Raw genomic sequence first — 15,752 nt, 5'->3', positions numbered from 1 at the left:
GATTTAGTCGACCACAATGTATTGGTTGCATGGTGAAAATAGACGACCTACAAGCTCACAACGCGTTGCAGGGACGCGTCGTGAGCTTGTAGATCTGCTATTTTCAGAGCGCAACACCCGAGCGCAACCAAACATAAAATGACTTGTCTTTTAGTTCTACTGGATCTCTTCTCCACTAGATCCTCACTAACATTTTAGTCTAGTTTGTATTTGTTTTTAGTCGACGAAATCAACACTGCCAAAGACTATGAAAATGGGACCCAGTGACTCTTGACTGCTTGGCAAACAGCATCAAGGGTTGGACTCATACTATTGTAGCATCATGTCCAGGGGGTCCAGGGGGGTGTAGTTGAACATCAAGCTGCATCGAACTACAGAAACAGGAGATAGGCTCCTGACCTGTGGGGCCACACGGCTCGGGAACTGTTGGTTCCCAAGGCTACTCACTGCTTACATAATGATTCAGTGAAAAGGCAAATAATATACAGCGAGAACAGATAGTAGGTAAATTCAGAAAAAGGTCATCACTCTACTGTAATGCAGCCATTAAAACACAACACACTCTCACTCCCCAAAATGCATATAATAACTTCTTGCATATCGTGACTTCTTGCGTATCGTGACGTCAAACGGTGCCGTCCCGGGCAACTTCCGCACTCCAGGAATGCAGAAGTGCCGTTAGCAGGTCCGCTAAAAAAACTGTTAAAACGACGGACTGTTAAAACGTCCGTCTAAAGCGGACTTGAGCCACGAGAGGCACCGCGGAGCGAGTCGCCGTGCCGAGCGTTGCCAAGTCCACTTCAGCCGACTCGGCGCCGTTCGAGTTAATGTCCCGATACGGACAGAATGGTAACTCATATCCTCCCTAGTCAACGTGTGCATGCATGCCGTAGACGTAGAGGGTACCTACATACTACCCCCTTAAAGTCAAACGTTTTGACGTTTGGTCAAATCCGTCCTAAAAAGTCAACCGTTTGCCGTCTTGGGAGTGAGAATGTGTTGTAAAACCAGGACAAAACAACACTTAACCTACGTATGCCATACCTAGATATTACAATATCCCAAATTGCAGACTGTATCTAGTCACAATCACAATCATAATCACAGTATCGATATGGATAATATCAACATATTGCCCAGCCCTATTCTGACTCTTGCACAAGTTTAGATTCAGATGGTTTTGGATGATGGAACCAACGTAATGTTCACGAGGAAGGAATGAGCAGAATGTGTAATTGTTTAAAGTAATGAAATGAGATATTCATATTAGCATGAATCCCCCTGATGCTGTGCAGATGCACGGTAAACAATGTCGCATATTATTATTATTTTGGCGTGGAGATGATGAGGACTGAATATGGATGAGGGAGTGCGACGCTTACCAGACGATTCCCTGAGCTCCTGAGCCGATGGGCCTGAGGTTCTGGTAGCGTTTCAGCACACAGAACGTCGAGTCCCCAACGTCGATGCTGTAGAACTCCCGTTCTCTTTTGTTCTTGTTCATGGCGGCGAGATCTTCAAACACTGCTTTCTGCGCATCCAAAAACGTCCTCTGTGGCGGGGACAAGGGACAAAGATGGACACGCGCCGCACACATGCACACACACACACACACACACACACACACACACACACACAGATTTATTTTAATATTATGGCTTGGGTTTTTTGCTCTGCAACTTTTTACACGGCAGTCAAGTAAAGTGAAATAACGACGAATCGCGATGTTATGGAAATCGCGGCCCAAGAATCCGATCAAATGATGAGTCTCCCGTGGCATGCCTTACTGGTCCTGAGATGGCATTTAAACGAGGGGGTTAAAAGACTGCTCCTGAAATTCACACTTCAGGCGAGCGCTGCAGAATAGATCCCCCCCCCCCCCCCCCACACGACCGCAACCAACTCAGCAAACCAGACCCCGGGATGGAAGATTTGATGTCGTCTCAGTCGGGTGGAAACCTCATATGTCCAAAACTATTGCTTTTCAGGATACAAAATCAAACAATGTCACTAGCTTGGGACAAAGTCCACAAATTCCGCAAGCTCGAACTTGCGGATCTGCTTCTTTCGATGCTTTTGTGTGATGCTGTAGTGCAAGGGGTCTTCAACAGGGGGTCCGGGACCCCTAGGGGGTCCTCAGAGTTACTACAGGGGGTCCGCCAAATCTTTGTGTGATAGGATTTTTCTTTTTTACCTTAACTGCTTGAACCCTAGCATCCCTTTTCGGAGGAGAACTTTAGCCAAAAATAGCAGATCTACAAGCTCACAACGCCTCGCAGCGCGAGGCGTTGTGAGCTTGTAGATCGGCTATTTTTGGCAAAGAGGCTATAGGTGTAGAGGGAAAAAAGAGCAGACCACGTAAACAAAAAATGTTGAATCTGAAACACAATTTTATACAATATAGAGGAGGGGGTCCCTGCATTATCTCTCTCTCAGCTAGGGGGTCCTTGGCCTGAAAACGTTGAAGACCCCTGCTGTAGTGTGATCAAATAGGGCTTTAATTTACGCAAAAAAAAAACACAAAAAGTTGAATATCCAAGAATATGGAGATATGAGCTTTCTGCCCCCGACAGCAACGATGTGGTCATCGTTGGGCCGGGCGCCCACTGATCTCTACTACTCTATCATATGAAACACCAGGCTCACAATATCTCTCTCACATTGGAAACCAAAAGCCCTGCTGGTGAAGATTCCTCTAGCCCTGTGTGACTGACTGTGACTGACCGACCGACCGACCGACCGCTAGCCAGGTTTTGGACCCCGGCCCAGGACTCCAGTCCAGTCCAGGCCCCGTTGCGTTACCGCAGGGCAGGTCTTCCACACAGCCAGGCACATGTTAAGTGGGTCGAGTTACACCGAGAGGGAGGGCAGGGGGTCCAGATAGGAACACAAAGCAAGAGATGCTCATTTTGATTGAATGACACCCCACCCCCCTGACACCCTCTGTGAGCTTGTAGATCGGCTATTTTTTGCTGCACGATATTGGCTCGCAACTGTGTGTGTGAATAAGTATTGACACTGACGATCTATACGTTTCCTGTACCAGCGGTTCTCAAACCTATTCATGCCACGGACAAAATTGATATGCTGTTGGCCGCGGACCCCCATCTGAAAAGGTTTTGTGCCAGGAACCCCCCAGGAGAGAAGATTTATGTTAAAAAACATTATCAAAATTATTCAGAAGTTTCCAAAAATAGCAGGTGTACAAGCTCGAGCTTGTAGATCTGCTATTTTTGAATAACCAACGTATAAATGGATAAAGTGGTGAAGATGATTTTGCTGGGGACCCCCTGGGGGTCCCCGGACCCCACTTTGAGAACCAATGATCTGTGAGCTTGTAGATCGGCTATTTTTTGTAGCGTGACATTGGCTCGCAACTAAGTGTGAATAAGTATTGACACTGACGATTTCTACGTTTCCTATACAATATGCGCAATTTCACGGCTATTACACGGTTATTACATTTTGCTATTTAATGGTAATCTTTCTCGCCACACTGGTTAACAGACCTCTACACTTTCCATATGACCGGCCTATAGGAATTAAACAAATTACTACGGTCACCTCATCTTGCCGCCTTCCCCTTTCAGGAAGCCAAACAAAGCTTTATGTAAGCAACCGTATAATAATCACGACTCGCCATCATCTCTCTGTCTCGCTTACAAAACACAACAGTCCATATGAGGAACGGAATGATTTGCCACAGTGAAACGTGTCAGCGTTCCCCTTCTGCTCCTCCATGACGTCACAAACACGCACGTATCTCTCTCTCTCTCTCTCTCTGTCAGTCCCTCACAATAACATCAAAATAGACACACCACACTAGGGGTAACTTTTTCGTGTCAAGGACCCCAAAATTGAAACGCGGAGCCCCATCCGAAAACGTTTTGTGCCAGAGGGACCCCCAGAAGAAAAGATTCAATATGTAAAAGAAAGATTCATACATTTTTGAGATTTCAAAAATATCAAATGTAGATCTGCTATTTTTGAATAGCCAACAAATAAATTGTGGTTAAAATGATTGCGATGCTATTTTAACTACTTTTGCTAGGGACCCCCCCCCCCCCCCCCCCAGACCCCACTTTGAGAACCATTGCGCCACACTACATCTCTTTTTTTTTTTTTATGAATTACACGAGAAGATCTGACACACGTTCCAGATCCTGCATAGGTTTGAGTCACAACACATTGGTGTAGAGTGGATGACAGGCCGGTGTCATTTATATCACTGTGTTAGCATGACGGTCAGGGCGGGGGGGGGTCTCTCAATGTCAACGTGGGAGGGGGGGTGGGGGGCTAGAATATTCTTCTTTGATACCTATAGGTGAACTCATCCCAGCAATTATATCACTCTGTTTCCATTGAATCATAATCGTTGCCGTCAGGTTGAAACCTTGTATGTCCAAACTGTTATACTTTTCAGGAAATGGAAAAAAAGAAACCTGTGTTCCAATGGGTCCAATAGTTATTACTAAGCTCTTGTCAGTTGTTTTGACTTTTTATTGGTTAAATATTTCTAAAAGCAGACTTTCACTTTATAAAAATAATTTCAAAAATAGCAGATCGGGCATTAAAGTAGGGCATTAAATTACAAAAAAAATAACACTGTTAAAAGTTGATATATGCAGATAAGAGGTCTCTAGCCAGACAGCAACAACGACATACAGTTCATAATGCCCTCCTGGTTATGTAACAACTAGTTGTTGCTGGGTGCATAATGTTAGGCAGATACAAACAGCGTCACAAAATGTTCTGTATAAAAAGACGTGGAACACTGAGTAGTGTTTCCAGTAGCGTGTAGTTGCACACGCCACACGCCTCATGGATTTACAGAGGGATGCAGTAAACACGCCAGAGGTCTTGCCAATGCAGCACCTGTTAGTTAACCCATTAAGACCGGGAACGCATCTGCGTGTCATTTTTAGGATTTCTTTGGGCTATTCAAAAATAGCAGATCTACAAGCTCATAGCGCGGCACTGAGTGAGAGCTATGAGCTTTTGAATGTATATATTGTTTAAAGCGAACATTTGTAACTCAAATCTTTGCTTCTGGGGGGGATTCTACAAATGTCTTCTCAAAAATGATATATATTTGCCCGTGGACCCCCCATCTCAAAATATTTTGTTCCAGGGACCCCCAGATGCGTTCCCGGTCTTAATGGGTTAAAGTGCTCCCATCCAATCGGTCAGCTCAGAAAGAAACAGCAACAACAACAAGGAGACGGATCAGTGATAGATCAGTATCTATAGATCAGATCCGTGGTTCTCAAACCATTTCGTGTTCGCCGATTCGCGGCCCACCCATCTGACCACTAAAAGGAGTAGTTCACCCTAAAAATGACTTATTTTCTATCAATTACACTTCCCCGTGAAGCATTGAATTCATCCGCCATCTTTCAATATGGCGTCATATCCTGCAGAATGACACCAGACCATTATTGGTTGGGTAGCTTGTCAATCAAAAGCGGGGGCGGGGAATGAATGCTATTGGTTGTGTAGCTTGTCAATCAAATCATCCCGCCCCTCTTGGAGAATAACCTACTTTATCGTCAATTTTAAAATAAATGGGACCATAATTTACCAAAACGCACATCATGGTGATTGAAAGGAGACTTTAAACTAGCATATAGTATTTATGACCATTTTTATTAAGGTAAGAAAATCTAGTCTAAAGTAAGAATTGAGATAAATTCTTTCTGACACCAGCAGGGGTAAAACAGCGAAACTACAGGACATTCATATGAACTGTCTCTTCCGTATTGGCGTCAATGTAAAAATCTCAGGCTCCGCCCCTTCTCCTACCGGATACATTGGCATTTTTATTATTATCATCAAATTATTGGCTTTAGGAATGTGACAAAAACTAAACAATCTCCATGAATTCAATGTTTCATGGGTTGTGTAAGATAGAAAATAAGTAATTTTTTTGGGTGAACTACTCCTTTAACACGGCAGCCTTTCGGCCGTCGTGCTAAAGGACGACTTCACCCATTTTCAACCTCAATCTTCATATAATTGGTCCTCATTAATGCTCATAATAATGATATAGCACCATTTTTGTCTACCCCGTCTGTGTCTCAGAGGAGGGCCTTGGACAGCTCAGAAACCCGCCTACCAGTGACATCATCGATTGGGAATCCCAAGCTAATAGAAACAGCAGGATTTCAATTTTCCGGGAAAGTTAGCATGCTATAATGAAAGCCATTGTTCTCACGTTAATACAAATCTAAATCTTATTTGAGAAAAGAAAACTGCCTAATGATGATGTCACTGGTAGGCGGGTTTCCTATGAGACACAGACCGAGTACACATTTTTTAAATCAGTTTGTCATGAGCATTAGTGAGGACCAATTATATGAAGATAGGTTGATTGAAAATGGGTGAAGTCGTCCTTTAAGATAGGTGATTTTTTTTCAGAGAATGATTATTTGAACCACTTTTAAACCCCATACTACCGTTATTCAACGGAGTCCCGCAGGGCTCTAACTAGTGTCTTTTTCTGTTCTCACTCTACATTAAATATCTTCGCAGAAAATAGCACATTGTTTTTTCCCCCCCGGAATACGGATGCTAAGGGGTTTTTAAGTGGTTGGTTTGGATCGGCTAACATAGTATTAACGTTAAGCTCCTGTTATTATCGCTTCTAAAACTATCATGACTTGGGGGCCCCACTTTATCCTCATGGCCCAACAGGGCCCTCAGGTTGAGAACCACTGATGAGAAATCTAGACGCCTGGTGTGTTTTAAATCAAAGAATTTCCCCTTTAGTTTCCTTCCTCTCTCAGCATTAGTACTAGTGTTGACCTAGTCCTACAGTGCAGTGGCCTTTAATTGCCCCAGCCCGGGTTTTGTCTAATGAAGCTTCAGCCAGATTATTCCTTTAATGAAGGGGGAGGGGGGGGGGGGGTTAAACAAGGCAAATGAACACAGAACGTGTCAGACCCCCTCCTCGCCCCCATAGCGCTTTCACATTCAGTTTTAGCATCAGTCAATGGACAACAACACCAGTGGGACACAATGACGTGTTTTCTTTACTCTATTCTAATACAGTGGTCCTCAAACCTTTTCATTTCAAGGACCCCCCATAACCCCCCCCCCCCCCCATAACTCTGACAGTGTACAAATGGAACCAAATGGACCCATAAGGGTCCATTTGGTTCCATGTGTACACTCTCAGAGTTACAGACCTGTAAGGGTCCATTTGGTTCCATGTGTACACTCTCAAGAGTTACAGACCTGTAAGGGTCCATTTGCGGGACCCCCCTCATGGAACTCCAGATGGTCCCCGGACCCCACTTAGAGAACCACTACTCTAATATAAACCGCAAGGCCTCAAACTAAACTCACATGCAAATCTGCTGCATAATCTATGTGCTATAACAATGACATTTCAATAGATTTGGATATTTTCCATGTATTATATACGCTCACATATGCCTTTGTATGTTGAATAAAACAGCTTTCTCACCATGCATGTGAATATAAGCAGATAATTAAGCTACACACAGGGTCTTGAATGGAACCGGCGGGGGGGGGGGGGGGGAGAGAAAAAATACACCCATTGAACCTTTATACCGGTACGGTACCACAAATAACCATAAATCGCATATTGGATCAATATGATCGATTGATTTATGTTCCTTCTCCTGCTGCTATAAACATGCATTAACCTTGGAAAACACACACGACCCCTTTATGACGACAGCAGGTACATGTTATCGTCGCCTGGCCTGCATGGATCATTCATCATTTTGTACAATACAAAATACATCATAATAATTCTATTAATGTTTGGGGAAAAAATATCGCAAGATGGTGGGATCCCATTATTCACACATAGGCTGACGACGTTATTGTAACAATGCTAGAACTCCGAGGGTGTGCGGAATGGAACCAAATGGACCCTCACGGGTCCATTTGGTTCCATTTCGCACACTCCCTCGGAGTCATACTAACACCGAGGGTCTTTACAGTGTAATCCTATACATTATGTGCGTTATTACATAGTAATTACATGGTTATTACAACGTTATTACAACGTTATTACAATGTTATTACAATGTTATTACGGCATTTAAGGGTAGGATCGTTCGATCGCTACAATGTAGCAGCCCCCCCCCTCCACCTCCCCCTCCCCAAGAAAGACAACAAACGCATCGTTAAGTAGCAAACACACACACACACACACACACACACACACACGACACACACCGCGACCCTCCCCCAACCAAACCAAGGCTATACAACAATAACCGTCGCGGATCCGAGGATCTCTCTTTTACCTCTGTCATCAAACCAAACGCCGTACTGTGTGGTGGTCTCTCTCTCTCTCTCTCTTTCTCTCTCTCTCTCTCTCTCTCTCTCTGTGTGTCTCTCTCTCTCTGCGGTCCGATGATGGCGGATAATAACGGCTCTTCTTTGAAGGACACAAATAAAACCGGAGTGTTTTTTTTGTGGTGCCGTTGATGATGATGAAGAGAGAAAGGGTCTGATCTTCACTTCTCCTGCGATCCGCTTAATAACATGACCTCACCACCAAAACCTTAGATTCCATCCACAGCCCTATAGTAGCCTACTCTCTCTCTCTCTCTCTCTCTCTCTCTCTCTCTCTCTCTGCTCTGACAGGACGGCATACACACACACACACACACACACACACACACACACAATTCAATTTTCAACACACACATACACACACAGCAAGGCCAGTGTTGCCAGGTTTTGTGAGAGAAACAAGCAACCAGGTCTAGGAAAACAAGCCCAAAAGAAGATACCACATCATCATGAGCACTTTAACATGAACTATTTGAAAATAGCAGATCTACAAGCTCAGAACGCGTGTTGTGAGCTTGTAGATCTGCTATTTTCAAAAACATCTTGTGGAAGCTAAAAAGTATTAAAAAATTGAAATATTGTTGAAACATTTTATCAACACAATTTTGGTACGGGGGTCCCTCCCTGGCACAAATTAATTTTAGATGGGGGTCCGTGGACAAATACACGTTAAATTTCGGGTTCTTGACATGAAAAAGTCAAGAACCAACCACTGGTTTAAATAATAATTTGTAAAAAAAAATGGAAACAATCCCAAATAAACAACTACACTTTAAAAACAAGCCCGCATCTACCAATATTCACAAGCAACTTTACATAAAAACAAGCCCAAAGTCGCTTATAATAAGCGGACATGGCAACCCTGACAGCAAGGCCCCGGACGACGCTGTAGCACAGCACTGCCTCAGACTGCAGAGGGCATGCGCATGCGTAGAGAGACACGTCACGATGCGTCCACGCAAACACACTGACACACCCACTCACTTCCTCCTACTGTGTCTTATCCACCCACCTACTGTTTAAATATTCATCTATTTACATATTCATCTATTTACATAGATAGATACATAGATAGATAGATACATAGATACATACATACATAGATAGATACATAGATAGATAGATAGATAGATAGATAGATAGATAGATAGATAGATACATAGATAGATACATAGATAGATACATAGATACATAGATACATACATACATACATAGATAGATACATAGATAGATACATAGATAGATAGATAGATAGATACATAGATAGATAGATAGATAGATAGATAGATAGATAGATAGATAGATAGATACATAGATACATAGATAGATAGATAGATAGATAGATAGATACATAGATAGATAGATAGATACATAGATAGATAGATAGATAGATACATAGATAGATACATAGATACATAGATAGATACATAGATACATAGATACATACATACATACATACATACATACATACATACATACATACATACATAGATAGATAGATAGATAGATAGATAGATAGATAGATAGATAGATAGATAGATACATAGATAGATAGATAGATAGATAGATAGATAGATACATACATAGATAGATAGATACATAGATACATAGATACATAGATAGATAGATAGATAGATAGATACATAGATAGATAGATACATACATAGATAGATAGATAGATAGATAGATAGATACATACATAGATAGATAGATAGATAGATAGATAGATAGATAGATAGATAGATAGATAGATACATACATACATAGATAGATACATAGATACATAGATAGATAAATAGATAGATAAGATACATAGATAGAAGGTTCAAGGTTCAACTTTATTAGTGTCCCAAAAAAGGTCAAATGGGTTTACAACAAGAGTCAGCAAAACATATTACATACATTAAACATATCTCTTGTTGCTGGTCGCTGCGTGCGCAAGCGCCCTGTATGTAGATACATAGATGGATACATACACAGACAGACAGACAGACAGACAGACATGGTCTCCAGCAAAATTAGTTAATACAGCATCATCACAGTCATTTTAACCACTTTAATCACATTTTATACAAGTTCATAGTGTGGCACAAAGTGATGCGCTATGAGCTTGTACATCTGCTATTTTTGAAAGATATTGAACATTTGTGCAAATCTTTGAATATTTTTTAAGCGAAAATGTTCGTGGCCAAATACATATCAATTTGGGGGTCCTTGGTAGAAAAGGGTTTTAGAACCATGTGATGTAGAGTAGATTATGTATTTGTGTAAATGGGGACTGGGGGCAAAATGTCCACAAATAGTATCTTTCAAAACGTGGGCTCTTCAACATCTCTTGGTTGTTTAAATGCTGACCCACAGTTGACTGGCATGATGACATACGGTCCTGGTAATAGGCATGGACCATCGAATTATGGTCTTGATTACAACCTCCAATGATAAATAATTATCGGAGCAGATTTGTGGGCTTATGTTTCACTTTGCATATCATTTTGTTTGAATGTTTCTTGGCAAGAAGGCATGTCCCTGTGTGTGTGGTAAAGAGAAAAGGGCCTCTATTGATCATCTCACCATGCAGATAGTAGCACTGACTGCTTAACCACTTTAAACCAGGGGTCTTCAACGTTTTCAGGCCAAGGACCCCCTAGCTGAGAGAGAGATGAAGCAGGGACCCCCTCTATATTGTATAAAATTGTGTTGCAGATTCAACTTTTTTTGTTTACTTGGTCTGCTCTTTTTTCCCTCTACACCTATATCTCTTTGCCAAAAATAGCCGATCTACAAGCTCACAACGTCTGGTGCTGCGAGGCGTTGTGAGCTTGTAGATCGGCTATTTTTGGCTAAAGTTCTCCTCAGAAAAGGGATGCTAGGGTTCAAGTGGTTAAGGTAAAAAAAGAACTCACACAAAGATTTGGCAGACCCCCTGTAGTAACTATGAGGACCCCCTTGGGGTCCCGGACCCCCTGTTGAAGACCCCTGCTTTAAACCTGTGCAGCAGTTCCATGTCAAGGACCCCCACATTGATATATACTTGGCCGTGGTGTTTACCTATAGAAACACACTACAGTAGTGTGGTGGTGTTTACCTATAGAAACACACTACAGTAGTGTGGTGGCCTTTACCTATAGAAACACACTACAGTAGTGTGGTGGTGTTTACCTATAGAAACACACTACAGTAGTGTGGTGGTGTTTACCTATAGAAACACACTACAGTAGTGTGGTGGCCTTTACCTATAGAAACACACTACAGTAGTGTGGTGGTGTTTACCTATAGAAACACACTACAGTAGTGTGGTGGTGTTTACCTATAGAAACACACTACAGTAGTGTGGTGGCCTTTACCTATAGAAACACACTACAGTAGTGTGGTGGTGTTTACCTATAGAAACACACTACAGTAGTGTGGTGGTGTTTACCTATAGAAACACACTACAGTAGTGTGGTGGCCTTTACCTATAGAAACACACTACAGTAGTGTGGTGTTTACCTATAGAAACACACTACAGTAGTGTGGGGGTGTTTACCTATAGAAACACACTACAGTAGTGTGGTGTTTACCTATAGAAACACACTACAGTAGTGTGGTGGCCTTTACCTATAGAAACACACTACAGTAGTGTGGTGGTGTTTACCTATAGAAACACACAACAGTAGTGTGGTGGTGTTTACCTATAGAAACACACTACAGTAGTGTGGTGGTGTTTACCTATAGAAACACACTACAGTAGTGTGGTGGTGTTTATTATGTTTACCTATAGAAACACACTACAGTAGTGTGGTGGTGTTTACCTATAGAAACACACTACAGTAGTGTGGTGGTGTTTACCTATAGAAACACACTACAGTAGTGTGGTGGTGTTTACCTATAGAAACACACTACAGTAGTGTGGTGGTGTTTATTATGTTTACCTATAGAAACACACTACAGTAGTGTGGTGGTGTTTACCTATAGAAACACACTGCAGTAGTGTGGTGGTGTTTACCTATAGAAACACACTACAGTAGTGTGGTGGTGTTTACCTATAGAAACAGACTACAGTAGTGTGGTGGTGTTTATTATGTTTACCTATAGAAACACACTACAGTAGTGTGGTGGTGTTTACCTATAGAAACACACTGCAGTAGTGTGGTGGTGTTTAACTATAGAAACACACTACAGTAGTGTGGTGGTGTTTACCTATAGAAACAGACTACAGTAGTGTGGTGGTGTTTATTATGTTTACCTATAGAAACACACTACAGTAGTGTGGTGGTGTTTACCTATAGAAACACACTGCAGTAGTGTGGTGGTGTTTAACTATAGAAACACACTACAGTAGTGTGGTGGTGTTTACCTATAGAAACACACTACAGTAGTGTGGTGGTGTTTACCTATAGAAACAGACTACAGTAGTGTGGTGGTGTTTATTATGTTTACCTATAGAAACACACTACAGTAGTGTGGTGGTGTTTACCTATAGAAACACACTGCAGTAGTGTGGTGGTGTTTAACTATAGAAACACACTACAGTAGTGTGGTGGTGTTTACCTATAGAAACACACTACAGTAGTGTGGTGGTGTTTACCTATAGAAACACACTACAGTAGTGTGGTGGCCTTTACCTATAGAAACACACTACAGTAGTGTGGTGGTGTTTACCTATAGAAACACTACTGTAGTGTGGGGGTGTTTACCTATAGAAACACACTACAGTAGTGTGGTGGTGTTTATTATGTTTACCTATAGAAACACACTACAGTAGTGTGGCGGTGTTTACCTATAGAAACACACTACAGTAGTGTGGTGGTGTTTACATATAGAAACACACTACAGTAGTGTGGTAATGTTTACCTATAGAAACACACTACAGTAGTGTGGTGGTGTTTACCTATAGAAACACACTGCAGTAGTGTGGTAGTGTTTACCTATAGAAACACACTACAGTAGTGTGGTGGTGTTTATTATGTTTACCTATAGAAACACACTACAGTAGTGTGGTGGCCTTTACCTATAGAAACACACTACAGTAGTGTGGTGGTGTTTACCTATAGAAACACTACAGTAGTGTGGGGGTGTTTACCTATAGAAACACACTACAGTAGTGTGGTGGTGTTTATTATGTTTACCTATAGAAACACACTACAGTAGTGTGGTGGTGTTTACCTATAGAAACACACTACAGTAGTGTGGTGGTGTTTACCTATAGAAACACACTACAGTAGTGTGGTGGTGTTTACCTATAGAAACACACTGCAGTAGTGTGGTAGTGTTTACCTATAGAAACACACTACAGTAGTGTGGTGGTGTTTATTATGTTTACCTATAGAAACACACTACAGTAGTGTGGGGGTGTTTACCTATAGAAACACTACAGTAGTGTGGTGTTTACCTATAGAAACACACTACAGTAGTGTGGTGGTGTTTACCTATAGAAACACACTGCAGTAGTGTGGTAGTGTTTACCTATAGAAACACACTACAGTAGTGTGGTGGTGTTTATTATGTTTACCTATAGAAACACACTACAGTAGTGTGGTGGCCTTTACCTATAGAAACACACTACAGTAGTGTGGTGGTGTTTACCTATAGAAACACTACAGTAGTGTGGGGGTGTTTACCTATAGAAACACACTACAGTAGTGTGGTGGTGTTTATTATGTTTACCTATAGAAACACACTACAGTAGTGTGGCGGTGTTTACCTATAGAAACACACTACAGTAGTGTGGTGGTGTTTACCTATAGAAACACACTACAGTAGTGTGGTAATGTTTACCTATAGAAACACACTACAGTAGTGTGGTGGTGTTTACCTATAGAAACACACTACAGTAGTGTGGTGGTGTTTACCTATAGAAACACACTACAGTAGTGTGGTGGTGTTTACCTATAGAAACACACTACAGTAGTGTGGTGGTGTTTACCTATAGAAACACACTACAGTAGTGTGGTGGTGTTTACCTATAGAAACACTACAGTAGTGTGGGGGTGTTTACCTATAGAAACACACTACAGTAGTGTGGTGGTGTTTATTATGTTTACCTATAGAAACACACTACAGTAGTGTGGTGGTGTTTACCTATAGAAACACACTGCAGTAGTGTGGTGGTGTTTACCTATAGAAACACGCTACAGTAGTGTGGTGGTGTTTACCTATAGAAACACACTACAGTAGTGTGGTGGTGTTTACCTATAGAAACACACTACAGTAGTGTGGTGGTGTTTACCTATAGAAACACACTACAGTAGTGTGGTAGTGTTATTTTTCCCTGCAGAAACACACACTGGTCTCTCCCTGTGTTTTGGTGTTTTCACTGATTGTTTGGTAGACTGATGGGGTTTTGGGGGTTTCTGCAGGTAGGCTAAACACCACCACACTACAGTGTGTTTCTATAGGTAAACACCACCACACTACTGTAGTGTGTATCTGCAGGTAAACACCACCACACTACTCCAGTGTGTTTCTATAGGTAAACACCACCACACTACTGTAGTGTGTTTCTGCAGGTAAACACCACCACACTACTGTAGTGTGTTTCTGCAGGTAAACACCACCACACTACTGTGGTGTGTTTCTGCAGGTAAACACCACCACACTACTGTAGTGTGTTTCTGCAAGTAAACACCACCACACTACTGTAGTGTGTTTCTGCAGGTAAACACCACCACACTACTCCAGTGTGTTTCTGCAGGTAAACACCACCACACTACTGTAGTGTGTTTCTGCAGGTAAACACCACCACACTACTCCAGTGTGTTTCTGCAGGTAAACACCACCACACTACTGTAGTGTGTTTCTGCAGGTAAACACCACCACACTACTCCAGTGTGTTTCTGAATCTATAGGTAAACACCACCACACTACTGTAGTGTTTCTATAGGTAAACACCACCACACTACTCCAGTGTGTTTCTGCAGGTAAACACCACCACACTACTCCAGTGTGTTTCTGCAGGTAAACACCACCACACTACTGTAGTGTGTTTCTGCAGGTAAACACCACCACACTACTCCAGTGTGTTTCTGAATCTATAGGTAAACACCACCACACTACTGTAGTGTTTCTATAGGTAAACACCACCACACTACTGTAGTGTGTTTCTGCAGGTAAACACCACCACACTACTCCAGTGTGTTTCTGCAGGTAAACACCACCACACTACTGTAGTGTGTTTCTGCAGGTAAACACCACCACACTACTGTAGTGTGATTCTGCAGGTAAACACAACCACACTACTGTAGTGTGATTCTGCAGGTAAACACAACCACACTACTGTAGTGTGTTTCTGCAGGTAAACACCACCACACTACTGTAGTGTGTTTCTGCAGGTAAACACCACCACACTACTGTAGTGTGTTTCTGCAGGTAAACACCACCACACTACTGTAGTGTGATTCTGCAGGTAAACACAACCACACTACTGTAGTGTGTTTCTG

General features: G+C 42.1%; 1 protein-coding gene across 1 annotated transcript in view; it reads right to left on the bottom strand.

Annotated features, from left to right (window-relative positions):
* Positions 1-8,607, bottom strand: part of mapk8a (mitogen-activated protein kinase 8a) — a 34,052-nt gene extending 25,445 nt beyond the window's left edge. The window contains 2 exon segments of the mRNA XM_080448932.1: positions 1,383-1,552; positions 8,283-8,607. Of these exon segments, the coding sequence (XP_080305058.1) occupies positions 1,383-1,552; positions 8,283-8,291 (179 nt within the window). The 5' untranslated portion in view covers positions 8,292-8,607.
* Positions 8,608-15,752: the final 7,145 nt, after the last annotated feature.

This window comes from Gymnoscopelus braueri, assembly GCF_963280865.1.
Source record: "Gymnoscopelus braueri genome assembly, chromosome: 14".
NCBI lineage: Eukaryota > Metazoa > Chordata > Actinopteri > Myctophiformes > Myctophidae > Gymnoscopelus > Gymnoscopelus braueri.
Note: the sequence above shows the minus strand (reverse complement) of the source record. Positions and strands in the feature narration are given on the sequence as shown.